General features: G+C 33.7%; 1 protein-coding gene across 2 annotated transcripts in view; it reads left to right on the top strand.

The window, feature by feature from the left end:
* The window catches only part of LOC106871710 (A disintegrin and metalloproteinase with thrombospondin motifs 6), a 294,912-nt gene extending 291,277 nt beyond the window's left edge, over positions 1-3,635 (top strand). For both annotated transcript variants that reach the window (XM_052976060.2, XM_052976057.2), the window contains one exon: positions 3,330-3,635. In XM_052976060.2, coding sequence (XP_052832020.1) covers positions 3,330-3,493 — 164 coding nt within the window. In that variant the 3' untranslated portion in view covers positions 3,494-3,635. The remainder of the gene's footprint in view (positions 1-3,329) is intronic.
* Positions 3,636-13,842: the final 10,207 nt, after the last annotated feature.

Genomic DNA, 13,842 nt, shown 5'->3' with positions numbered 1-13,842 from the left:
CATCCTGTGTTCAAGAACTCCTTTATTTTCTGTAGAATATCAATTCACTCAGCACTTCTAAAACCTGTTTACAAGGTATTGAGTTCACTTCTCTATAGATGCCTGCTGGCCAATTTTTTTCCATCTTCTAAAGAGTATTTACTTGATTTTCACAGCCATCCTGCATTCAAGAATTCCTTTATCTTCTGTAGAATGAATATATACAGAATATGCCAAAAAAATGTATACACAGTTCAGGAAAGGAAAAATCTGTATAAATATTTAACTTGTATAAGTACCTCTATAAATACAGATACCTCCTTCAATGTTTTATCAAACTGCCATAACACTGAATGAAAATGTTTATACATGTTTTACCTTACCTGAAGCTTGTATATATATTTTGGGTGGACTCTGTATGTACGTGTGTGTGTATATATATATATATATATATATATATATATACTTATATATATATATAGGGTATCCTCATAGTTTCTCTCTACCAGGTTCACTCTCAAGCCATTGCTTTGCTTGAGAATATAGTAGAAGACACTTTTCCAAGGTGCCACACTTGGGAATTGAACCTGAAACCACGTGACTTCAAGGCAGACTTCTTAAGCAGACAGTTATGTCTGCACCTGTCTTTCCTACCACCCTATATAATATATCATTACAGGAGAGTGGTAGAAAAGGAAATGAGAGAGAGAGAATGCTATATTAATGTCTTATTGTATTCAATTTCATCTCTCCACATTCTGTGTTCAAAGTTTCAAACCCCATTATGATTGACTTCAGATATTATGCCTCAAAAGCAAACAAAATATATCAGACATGTACTGAGTTTGTATCAGATTCAATTGATTATATATTTTCACTAGAAGTATTTTTTAGATTTGTGTGTCAGTATTAGAAATCAATATTTCTTGAGGAAGGAAACATATGCGAGCAGAGTAAGAGCTACGATTCTGCAAAAACCGAGATTGTGAAGTAATTTCAGTCTGCACTTGAAGCCATTTTATTTCTTTTTGTGGTTTTGTGTCCATTTTTTCATGCTACCAGCTGTCAGATGAAATCTGTTGAGGTAGATTTTCTATGGCTCGATGGTCTTCCTTTTGGCAATCCATACCTGTTTTCCAAGGTATCTTTTTTTTTTTATTCCACTACTCTTTGCACACTAAAAACTGAAACTACACGTGTCTTTGCTTGGTGGTAATTGTAAACAAAGAAACCTCCTTTGATCAGGAGATGTGAATGCGAACTTTCAGGATGATTTTCATGTACCCCAACCACACATGTATGTATGTATGTTATCAATCAGTTTCATTTCTGTATTTCTTGTCCATAGAGAAAGAGCCGGACTCTAACATAGATTCAAGGCTCCTTCATTGGAACTTTTATCAATATCATCTAGGTATTTGTGTGTGTGTGTGTGTGTGTGCAGTATTTGGTGTTAGTGTATGCGCAGATTTGTATTTTTGTTTTATGGATGCGTTTTTATGTATATATTTTCATGTCTAGGCATGTGCATATGTATTTATGCGCAGATTTGTATGTATGTATGTATGCATGCATACATGCATGCATGTATGTAGGCTACTTTTCAGTTTCTACCTATTGGTTCTACTTAGAAAACTTTGGCTGATCCAATGCTATATTAGAACACATTTGCTTAAGGTGTCTTGCAGTGAGATCGAACCTGGAACCATGCATTTTCAAAGCTAATTTTGTAACCACACAGCTACGCCTGTATTTCAATTGTATGCTGATAAAGCTAATAGGTATTATGCTTCTCATTTCCTTAGTTTGTGTCTCGTGAGAAACTAATACCCTTTTGCCTGAATTTATTCAATGTCTGGAAGATATTAAATTTGTTGTTGTTGCTGTTGTTTAGTTTAAGATTTCTCTTCATTTTGAATTTCTATGATCAAAGACATTTCAGCTATGACCATTCCATATTTTCAGACAAAGTGAAATGTGAGATAAACTATGTAATATGCTCTTACCCTTTTTTTTTTTAAAAAAAAAAGAGCAATCAAGTGAATATCTGCATATCTTACATTTTTTTGTATTTCCTTATCTAGTTTAGAAACTTTACCTTTCAAATAAAATGTTGATACCAGGCAGTGGCTCTCATGGCTTCTGATCTCAACTAATTGGGAGTGTTATAAAGCACAGGATTTGTCTCCTTATAAAAGATGGGCTACAACAAATATTCTGTGTAGTACCACAGATTTGCTTGTCAGTTGCCTGACCATAACTAGTTGAGCATGTCCATCAGTGGCTGATGATATGTGCATCTCTGATCATGAGTAGGAGTAGTGGGAGGGTATCATAGCCATGTTGGGAGGAATTCGTTGTGGTTTGAATAATTCACTCCTGGAAAAATTGGTGTTTTATTCATCACCCTTAAACAAACCTTATTTAGAGACCTTTTGATTGGGATGGGCTACTCGACCTGAAGAAAATTCCAACGGGATCCTACCTGCAAGGTAATGTGCTGTTTATCTTGATATGAGATCACCATGTCGCACACACATATGCATGTGCCTGGTGTACCCTTATCAGACGGGTAGTCATGATGGGTATATTGGGCTTTGTATATTTCTACCACAGTGTCACTTTGATGACATGAATTGCTCTCATGATAATAATAATAATAACAACAACAATTGTTTCAAATTTTGGCACAATGCCAGCAGTTTTAAGGATTTTAAGGGAGAGGGAGGCTAGATGATTACATCAGCCCCAGTGCTCAACTAGTACTTATTTTATCAATCTCAAAAGGATGAAAGGCAATGTCATCCTAGGTAGAATTTGAACTCAGAATGTAAAGTGCTGCTAAGTTAATTTGTCCAGTGTACTACTTTAATAATAATGATTTCAAATTTTGGCAAAGGCCAGTAAGTTTAGGGAAGGGAAGGAGTCAATTACATCGACTCCAATTCTCAACTGGTACTCATTTTATTGACCCCAAAAGGAGGAAATGCAAAGTGGATATCAGTGGAATGTAAAGACAAATGAAATTCCACAAAGCATTTTGCCTGGTGTGTTAATGATTCTGTCAGCTTGCTGACTTTGTTGCCTTAATAATAATAATTATACTTATTATAATAATAACTAAATGAATGATCAAATCTAGTGAAGAGACATTTGAAATTTTGCTTTTTACATCAAATCATTTAAAACAACTAAGAAAGTAATAGCTAATTGTGTTTCTTTTTCTGAAAATCATTGAAATTAATTTAGAACATTTCCTTCTGACCCTCAAACAAAAACTGTTTTATTTATAATTTAATTAATTTATTAAGACCATTTCTGTATATTCTTTTCTCTTTCTTTATTAACAGGCAATTCTTTTAAATGTGGGAAACCTGAAAACGAAAATCTTAACTTATGTCGCAAGCTCAGGGAAAGAGGTCGCTGCAAGCATGTCTTCGTCAACCAAATCTGCTGTAATACATGTCAAGGAATCAGTATAAATTCTAGAAAGCGCAACCGTATACGGTCATGATGGCCCAACCTTTTTCCTTTTTTTTTTAATTTTCAATTTGTTTTTGTCACAGATTTATTGCAAAAAAATTAGTAAAAAATATTTAAAAAGTTAAAATATAAAATCGAAAAAAAAAAATTAAATCATTCTTAAATTAAAAAAATATATAATATTCACTATATCACAGACAAAATGTGAACAAAAAATTGAAAACACTGGAAACAAAAAACAATTGACGAAATCATTTTAGGATGCAAAATGGAAAAGGAAAAAAAAAAGAAAAATGTCTATTTATAGAAACATTGCTAAAGTAAATGTCATGTCAAAAATAAGTTAAATATTGGAGAAAAAATGGAGGAAATAGAGAATGAGATAGGACTCCAATAAAGGACTCCATTTTGGAGCAATCCAGATATAAACACTAAAATACATATGTATCATACATATGTATTTAAACATGTTTTCTCATGTGTATGTATGTGTGTGTGGGTATAAGGTATATATAATATACATATGCATAAAATATACACTATATATATAATATATGTATATGTATGATATATATATGTGTATAATATATATCATATATATGTGTATAGTATATATCATATAACTATGTATAATATATATATCATATATAATATATACTATATACATATAATACATATACATTTGATATATCTATATAGCATATATATAATATACATCATATATTTATACACACACACATATATATACATCCATTTGATATATATATATATATATATATATACATACATGCATATATATATATGTAAATTTGGTATATATACAGACACATTATATAAGCAATTATATATGCACATTTTATAATATATATACACACACATATATATATACATTTGATATCTCTCTCTCTCTCTCTCTCTCTCTCTCTCTCTCTATATATATATATATATATATACACACACACACATATACATATATATAAACATTTGATATATATATATTTCTACACACACAGATATATACTTTTGATACATATACATATATATATGCACAGCTAGTTGCCTGTATCCAGCAAAAGAATGTGTATAATATACACATTCATTCACACACACACACACACATATATATATATATATATATATATATATATATATATATATAAAGTCTTTTGTTTTACATTTAATTTTATTTTGTTGACATGCATTTAGCACTGTATTAACACAATATATACAGTAAGCATGCTCTGGCACTACATCCAGCATTGGTATATAGGTGTCATTTTCTTTTGCTCCTTATGTATTGTCTCACATTTATCTCACATTTTCCTTTCTTCTATTATTGAAATTGTTTTTGATACTATTAATGCTGTTGTCATTATTATTTTTAGTCATTATTATTATTATTATTAATTATTATTAGACATGTGATGGTTCAGAATCAGTACCGTGCTGGATAAATATGCTTTGCAATACACAGTTATGTCTCAATGCTTTTATATCTTTGGACGCTGTTGTTGAAATTTGCCTTTCATACTTGTGCTTCAAGTACTGGGGTTAAATAAACTGACTACACCCCTCTTTGAAATTTGTGGTTTTAGACAATATGAAAGAAATTATTATATTTACTGTTATCATTATTATTATGTGGTGAGCTGGCAGAATTGTTACAACACCAGGATAAATGATTAGCAGCATTTTGTCCATCTTTACATTCTGAAATCAAATCTGGCTGAGGTGAACTTTGCCTTTCATCCTTTCAAGGTCGATAAAATTAGTACTAGGTGAGAACAGGGGTTGATGTAATTGACTTACCCTTTCCCCCAAAATTGTTGGCCTTGTGCCAAAATTTCAATCATTATTATTATTATTATCATTATATGTTTGGCTTTTGCTTTGAAGTCTCGGCCAAAGACTTCAAGTTGGTGTTATGACTAGGGAGCCATATTTTTGGTTTTGCATAAAGTATTGTTCTAGAGGATGTCGGTAAAAACATAAGACAATTAGAAGTTTGTTCTAAAAAGTAATTTGATTATAAGATGATAGTGCGATGTTAAAGTTACAATATTATTATCATATTCAAATTCCACCAAGGTTAACTTTGCCTTTCATCCTTTTGAGAGTCGATGAAATAGGTACCAATTGTGCACTGGGGCCGATGTAATCAACTAGCCCCCTTCCCCAAAATTTCAGGCCTTGTGCCTAGAGTTGAATTATTGTTATCGTTATTATTATTATTCATTGCCATTAGAATGATAGTTGGCCTTGATTGTGTTAATAAAGTTATACTGAGTGGTTTACAAGATCCAAAGTTTGACAGCTTTGCAGGTTTAAGTTTAAATTATTTCGAATTTTCATTCTGCTAGGCTGTAATATATTGAAGTCAGTCCTATATGCTACAAGCTTACATGTGTAATTTTACTTTATGGTTTGTCTAAAGAGAACAATCCTGATACAATCATCCTTATATTCACCATAACTCTTTTTTTAACACTGCTATCTTAGCAAAACAATTAAAGATTACCAACCAATGTGATTATTATATGTAGTGGCAAAGAGATGGCAAAAATGACTGAAACAATGTAGCTTTGAAAATAACCATAACATGTATGATATATAACTTGAAAGTTGCAAAATATTCTCATTGATTTTAATACAGCAACTAAAATATTGATAATTGTCCACTTAGAGCTTGAAATAACATATCAAGTAGAATAATGTCTAGGAGAAAATAAAAGAAGACAAAATGAAAGAAAAAAGATGATGTGATGTCTCTCAAGTATACACACATGTATAAATACGTATAAACTCAGAGAAACAGTTGAAGATATAACAATATCAAAATAAATATACCTAAAGCCATGAGCAAACTAATCTAAAGACTACATTTATAAACAGAATTGTAAAATGCACGAACATTTGTGAGCATTGACAAAATGCTCACACTGACAAGTCTCAATACTCAAAGAAACTCATTGAAAATATGCTATAGAAATATCATTACTATATGTACAAAAATATTGGCTGGTGCACTGTAGAAATATGAATATATGTTTAGCCATCCATAAAGGAAGGAAATGATCAGAGCAATGTTCAGACAATCAAATGGCTAGAATCACCCAGAGACCAATAAAATGTCTACAACTATCAACAAATCAATGAAATGTTTGCAACCATCAAATTGTTGTCATTATTAATAGCCCTGTTACATCATTCGAGGCTAGGTCTTTGAATTCACTTGTGTAATATTACTGGCAATAACACCTACCAATTTTTTTAATTGTAATTCAGCTTTTTGGGTAAAACATATATCTGTTTTTGTATGTGTGTGACTATATGTGTGTGTGTGTGTGTAGGTTTATATTTTCTGCTAGAACATAAAAAAGAAAAGCATTACAAGTGAGTTGCTTAACAGTCTTTAAAATAATGTCAAAACCAACAAAGAATTGACGTTTTAAGTCATAAACCAAGGGAATATTTACAAACTTCGATAGACCAATGAAATACCACTTTTGATTGATCAATCAACTGTTTCCAATGTTTGATGAGCTAAAGAAATGTTTAGAGCCACAAACTGGTGAATAAAACATCATCAGTCTATGTGTCTAGTCAAGAAGGACCATTATTCTCCGCTGCTCTAGTTTACTTGTTTGTTTCAAGAGGAATGTTTTAAAGAGAGTCAACAATCATAGTAAACTCTTTGATTCAGTGCAGGTACAATTGAATTAAATGACTATATATATATATATATATATACATACATACACCTACATACATATATAATTATATATATATATATATATATATATATATATATATACTCAAATACATATATACTTATATTTATTGATCATATATATATATACACACATACATATGTACTTATATACATTCATTATATATATATATATATATATATATATATAAATGAAAAAAGAAATGGAGATTTACGATTGACACATTTTAATTTATTAACATAGCATTATATTATTACTACCATTATTATTATTTTATAACATGAATATTATAATCCTACATTTGTTTCAATTCAGACCGAATAATCACACACACACACGTATGTATGTATGTATGTATTTATTAATAGCAAAATTAGCACCTAAAACAATTGTGGCAAGAACATAATATTCTGGTGGAAGACTGACTGTTTTAGTTGTGGCCATATAACACAGCAGCAACTGGTGATGTTGCTATGGAACTGAATGCATCCATAACAAGAGACATTGTATTCCTGAAGTAAAACTTTAACTGGTGGCGAAAATTACAAACAATTTGACAAAGCAGTTGCTACAATACATTACTGTCTTGCAAATAAATAGCTATGATATTGTCATTAAAAATATCCCTGTTATTATCATTGTTATTGTTCCGTTTATTATTAATATTATTTGTTGGATGTGTTTGTCTTTGTCTTGTAAAAGGTTAGTTGATTTTGTTGGAAATACTTTTTGTTTGAATGTTTTTTTCTCATATTTCATTCAATGGAGAACCCTACTTCACTCTGTGAAAAGGGGTGGGGCAGTAAGTGTAGGGCTTAAGAGCACCTCACTTACAGCAATAATTTCATCATAGCATAATTGTTTAATGCTTAATTCACACCCACTAAACTGTATGAAGTGGTGGGAGGGGGAAATAATTTCTCTGACGAAGAGATTGATTAATGGTAGATCCTCTTACCTCAAGTTAAACACGACCAACTTGACTGCCACATGTAAGCAGTGAAAATGGCAAAACTGACAAATATTGGAACAGCAATCACAACAACAACAACTATAGCAAAAACAGCAGCTGTAGCAGCAGTAACAACATGGCAGTAGTAATAAAAACAGCAGCAGCAAAGCAACAATAATGAAGACAAGAAAGTAAATGGTGGGTGTGATTCCATGTGTAGGTAGTATTTTGCTGGGAATGTGGTAAAGTGAATAAAAATACTTCACACACATCTTAATAAGAAGCATGCCTAATCAGGTAGGAAAACTTGTGAAAGGAAAAGGGAAGAAGGCTCAGCTGAGATTTTGGCAACAGCTGCCTGGAAAATGGTACTGTATTACTGTGCATTGGTAAAAACTTGATGTCTGGAAACAGCAACATACACCCAAGTGGAATGAGCCCTCAAAGATATATGGGCAGATATTGAACATGTGACTAAAACAAGGTAGTTAGGGAGCATGCAGGTCCTCTTATAGAGCAAAACCCTCATATTGAAGCACTCCATAGCTCCCAAACACATTTTTCTGACCTGTCTCCTAGAAGAGAAATTACCATTATTATTATGATTAGTATATTGCAGAAGGCAGTAGGTGGGTAGAATCGTTAGCGCACCAGGCAAAATGCTTAGCAGTATTTCACCCGTCTTTACATTCATCATCATCCTTTAGCACCTGTTTTCCATGCTGGCATGGGTTGGACAGTTTGACTGAAAGCTGGTAAGCTGGGGAGCTGCACCAGGTTCCAATCTGATTTGGCCTGTTTACTACAGCTGAATGCTCTTCCTAATGCTAACCACTGTAAGAGTGTAGTAGGTGTTTTTTACATGCCACTGGCACAGGTGCCAATTACAAAACACTGGCATCGGCCATGATTACGATCTCACTTGACTTGATTGGTCTTCTCAAGCATGGCATATTGCCAAAGGTCTCAGTCGCTTGTCATTGCCAGCATGAGGCTAAAGTACCAGTCGAATACTGGAGTGGATGTAAACAGCTATCCTCTCCCCACAAATTTCAGGCTTTGTGCCTAGACTAGTCAGGATTATTAGTATATTGCTGTCATTTAACTCCAACTCATGCCTACTTGAGTAGACCTATGATGAAAGGTACGCTAACCATGACCATGTTATCTCTTTTGTTCAGGTTCAGGTTCAGTATACCTGAAACAACATCTAAAACATCACACATTATAAGATGTGTGATTTCTCACAGGTTTAACAACCAACCTCAAATAGTGTTTGTAGTGGTGTAATGGCTGTGAACGTTTTAATATTATCAACACTGTGCTAAGCTCCAGGTAATTTGCAGGATGCCTCTAAGTCGAAAGTGATATAAATAAGAAATTGTGTATATTACCAAAATGGATTAGATGAAAAATCCCTGTCCAACATCCACTCCTTTCCTGTATTACACACCTTATGTTGACTGGATGATAAGAAAATGATAATATGCTGCAAGCAACTTTGTCTCTAAATTTTCCCCAAGTATTTGATGCTTTAAGCAAAAATATTTTAAATTCAAAGCTATGCTGCCTATTAAGTATATGTTTGCAGATTAAAATGATTGAAAAACGTTTCGGTGTGTGCAGTACATCACAATGCAAGTACAAGTGGTGCACTGAGACTGGATTTGGTTAAAAAGAGACGATGAGAGATGACTAGAGAAATATTGAGCTTTGTTTTTAATAACCAGTTGATCTAGCAAGCGGGGCCTCATATCAGTGAGGGGGGGGCGGTGCGCATTGATGCCATCGAGAGGTAGGCCCCGAAATGGCGCGCATTCTCTCCTGATGACCCCCATACACTTGCTGGCTTCCGGTATGCGGAGTTCTTGACTGGTAGCCAGTTGTTTGCAAGACACAAATACTATTTGATAAAATCAAAGACTTAATCCTAATATAAAAATTCTATTGATGTTGTCATTGTTAGCATGCTGGACGAAATGCTTAGTGGTATTTCCTCCGTTGCTATGTACTGAGTTCAAATGTTGCCAAGGTCGACTTTGCTTTTCATCCTTTTGGGGTCGATAAATTAAGTATCTGTGAAACACTGGCATCGATGAAATCAACTAGTCTCCTCCCCACAAATTTCAGGATTATTCTCTCTAAGGTTTCAAGCTGGCAGATTTATTAGCATCTGTGACAAAATGCTTAGTGGCATATTTTCTTGCTTTTTGTGTTCTGAGTTCAAGTTCCACTGAGGCTGACATTGCTTTTCATCCTTTTGAAGTTGAGAATTGCAGTCAATGTAATCTACTTCCCAAACACTCCCTTTGGTCAGGAATGACCATGGGATTGCACCTAGAAAGTTTCCCTCCAAGGCACAAGTCTGAGCAAGTTTGTTTATGGGAGACCAGTAGTCGCCCATGCATATCAACCTCCCCCCCCCCACGCCAGCCATGCCACCAATGTTATCCAAAGGAAAGACATAGGTTGATAGAATTTAGTACCAGTGACATCACAACTCATTTCTACAGCTGAGTGAAGTGAAATAAAGTGTCTTGCTCAAGAACACAACACACAACCTGATTTGAGAATTGAACTCACTGCCTCATGATTGTGAGCCTGATGCTCTAATCCCTGAGCCATGCACCTTCACTTCCTACCTTTCTTAAAATTGCTGGCTTTATGCCAAAATATTTGAAACTATTATTGTTTTGGATTTAGATGCAATATAGTAATTTTGAGGGGAGAGATTAGTCACTTATACTGACCCCAGCACATGACTATTACTTCACTTAATTAACTCCAGAGAGACAAAAGGCAAAAGTTGATCACAGTGGGATTTGAAAGGAGAATCTAAAGAAATGGAACAAATATCAGTAAGACATTTTTTCTGACATTCTAATAATTCTGCCAAATCATTGCCTTTTTGTCATTAAGTAATTATTACTTAGTTGATATAATTAATTAACAAGGTGATGTCAATAGAAACAGATATTGTTTTGTCCCAGACCAGTGTCACCTTGAACAAGCCTATGATGAAAGTTTTTCAGCTTGGATGATTCCAATTTTTTCTTGTGATAGGTGTATATAGAACCACCTTTTCTTTTTTAAACAGTAGGATGTGATTTGACAGAGTTTTTGTTATTTCTGTCAAGTCAAGTGAATACATATAAGGCTCTCTCTTTGGCCCAAGATAGAAGCCGTAAATAACACTGGTGAAGCAAAACTATTGTTTCTATACTCAGTGGTTCTCATTCTTCCAGAAGTGGAACGAAACCTCTTCCATATAAATTATGTGGACTGGTGCCGATATAAGAAATTGTTACTGTTAATTGGGAGCTAAAGAAAAGACAAATTTTACAATATTTAGTACCATATCTACTTTCATGTCCAAATTTTGCAATAGTCAATCTGCTCTTTTGTTCTTCTGGGAGAAAAAGTGGTGTGGGTGGGGCAAAGCTGTGAGTTGGCAGAATTGTTAATATGCAAGGTGAAATGTTTAGCACAATTTCGTCCATCTTCACATTCTGAGTTTGAATTCCACCAAGGTCTGTTTTGCCTTTCATCCTTTTGGGGTTATAAAATAAGTACCAGTTGAACACTGGAACTGATGTAATCAACTTAACCCCTCCCCTGAAATTGCTGGCTTTGTGCCAAAATTTTAAATTTATAATTATTCAGTGGGGAGAGGATGGTCATATAGTTAAGACGTTTACTGTGTCATCATGTGGTTCCTGGTTCAGCATTCTCTGTCATAACTTTGGTTGGCTTCTGTCTTGTGAGTTAAAAATTATAAGACAACACCTGTACAGAAACCTCTTACATATGTATGTATATCCATAGATCTGTGTGTATGAACGTGTGTAAATAGGTGTTTCAAACAAAGATACTTTATATTGAATTTCATCCTATGACATGAATTAGCCATTTGATAAATAGAGATTGTCAAAATAAGTGCCAGAATTTGTATTGAGACTGATAAAATCTACTAAAACCTCAATAACATGCTGCTACAACATGGCTAAAGTCCAAAGTCTGAAACCCATAAAAGAATAAATGAATAGTTGATTGCCTATATTGATTCAAGGCATAAACTTGTTTCATGCTGAGGTAACAGAAATTATTATTTGCTCCATTTCAGTTCTTGATTGTTGTCTATTCATTTCAAGTTCGTTGTTAAGGTCCTTATGAAAACATGGTTTGTGATGTGCAAACCATTCTCAAGAGAAGGAATCATATAAGTAATGTGGAATGATATTATCTGCAAATTTAAAGTGTCAAATGAAATTTTATCATTGAATATTTATCCCCTTCTCAAAGGAATATTTTGTAGAAATGTTACAGTGTCAAACTAAATGCCTGGTTGTAATTAACTCTATCATTCCAAAGTGGAATGAAGTTTGCATTCCAACAACATTGTTTCGTTCCACCATGGGCAAGTGTCTTCTGCTATAGCAGAAGACCAATCAAAGCCTTGTGAGTGGATTTGGTAGATGGACCACTGAGTATGCATAATAAATAAATATGTATGTGGCTTCCGTGCTAGTGGCCCGTAAATAGCACCATTAGAACGTAATCGTTACCAACGTTGCCTTCTAACACTTGTACTGGTGGCACATTAGAAAATCATTCGAGCAAGGTTTTTGCCAGTACCACTGGACTGGCTCCCGTGCAGGTGGCACATAAAAAACACCTTTCTGAGTGATGATGATTCCACATACAAGTCCTGTCTGCTTATCGTATAGCAGGATTCAATAAATACTTGTAAAACACTATAGTTGATTCAGTACACTATACCTCTTCCTTATAAATCTTGATATTGTACTCAAGTCATCATTGTCAATATTGTTATTTCAGTAATAAAGTAAAATTATTATAGTTATTATTTTTAATAAGGTGGTAACTTTGTAGAATAAAACTTTTAGTAAATTAGCTAGCTAGAAAATCTCTATAAGAGATGAAAGCTGAGAGGTTATATTGATTGCTATTTGAACATGGCTGTTCCATAGGAACCAATGTTACTGTAATTTTTAACCCCAGGAGAAGACCTCCAGCTGGTTATTCAATGCAATCAGCACCTGATATATATTGCAGGCAGGACAGTTGTCCATCATTCTATCAGTTCCATCATCCTTTGCTCTTTTTTGACTAATAATAGTCTGTTACAGTGGCATGAGGATAGAAATATAGGAGCAGTCTATAGATAATTGGATAAACACATTGTATGCTATGTGTATTTATTTTTATCAATCATAGAATAATTTGATGGAAAAGTTGAATAACACACAATTTGAAATAGATTCAGCTATGAGACCACTCATTGTGAACTACTGCTATCTCTAGTGGATGAGTATCCACCACTGAAGATGACCATGGTCAGGTGGTCACGTGGATAGAAGATGCTCCTCTGCTTGCAATATATATTGGGTGCAGATTGCATCAAACAACCAAACCTGAGGAGGTATTCTCCTGTGGTTAAAAATAGCAGTAACATTGGTTCCTATGGAACAACTATGTTTAAGTGGCAATAAACATTACCTCTTAGAACTTTTAGTGTCTGACGAAATACTTTGTAATCTTTATTCTGTTACTATGGCAGCAAGTGGCAAAATTGTTTGCATGTCAGGCAAAATGCTTACCAGTATTTCACTTGTCTTTATGTTCTGACTTCAAATTCTGCTGAGGTCAACTTTGTCTTTCATCCTTTAGAGGGTC

The sequence above is a fragment of the Octopus bimaculoides genome, chromosome 2, assembly GCF_046866305.1.
Source record: "Octopus bimaculoides isolate indiv1 chromosome 2, ASM4686630v1, whole genome shotgun sequence".
Taxonomy (NCBI): Eukaryota; Metazoa; Mollusca; class Cephalopoda; order Octopoda; family Octopodidae; genus Octopus; species Octopus bimaculoides.
This window is presented reverse-complemented; position numbering and strand designations above follow the sequence as displayed.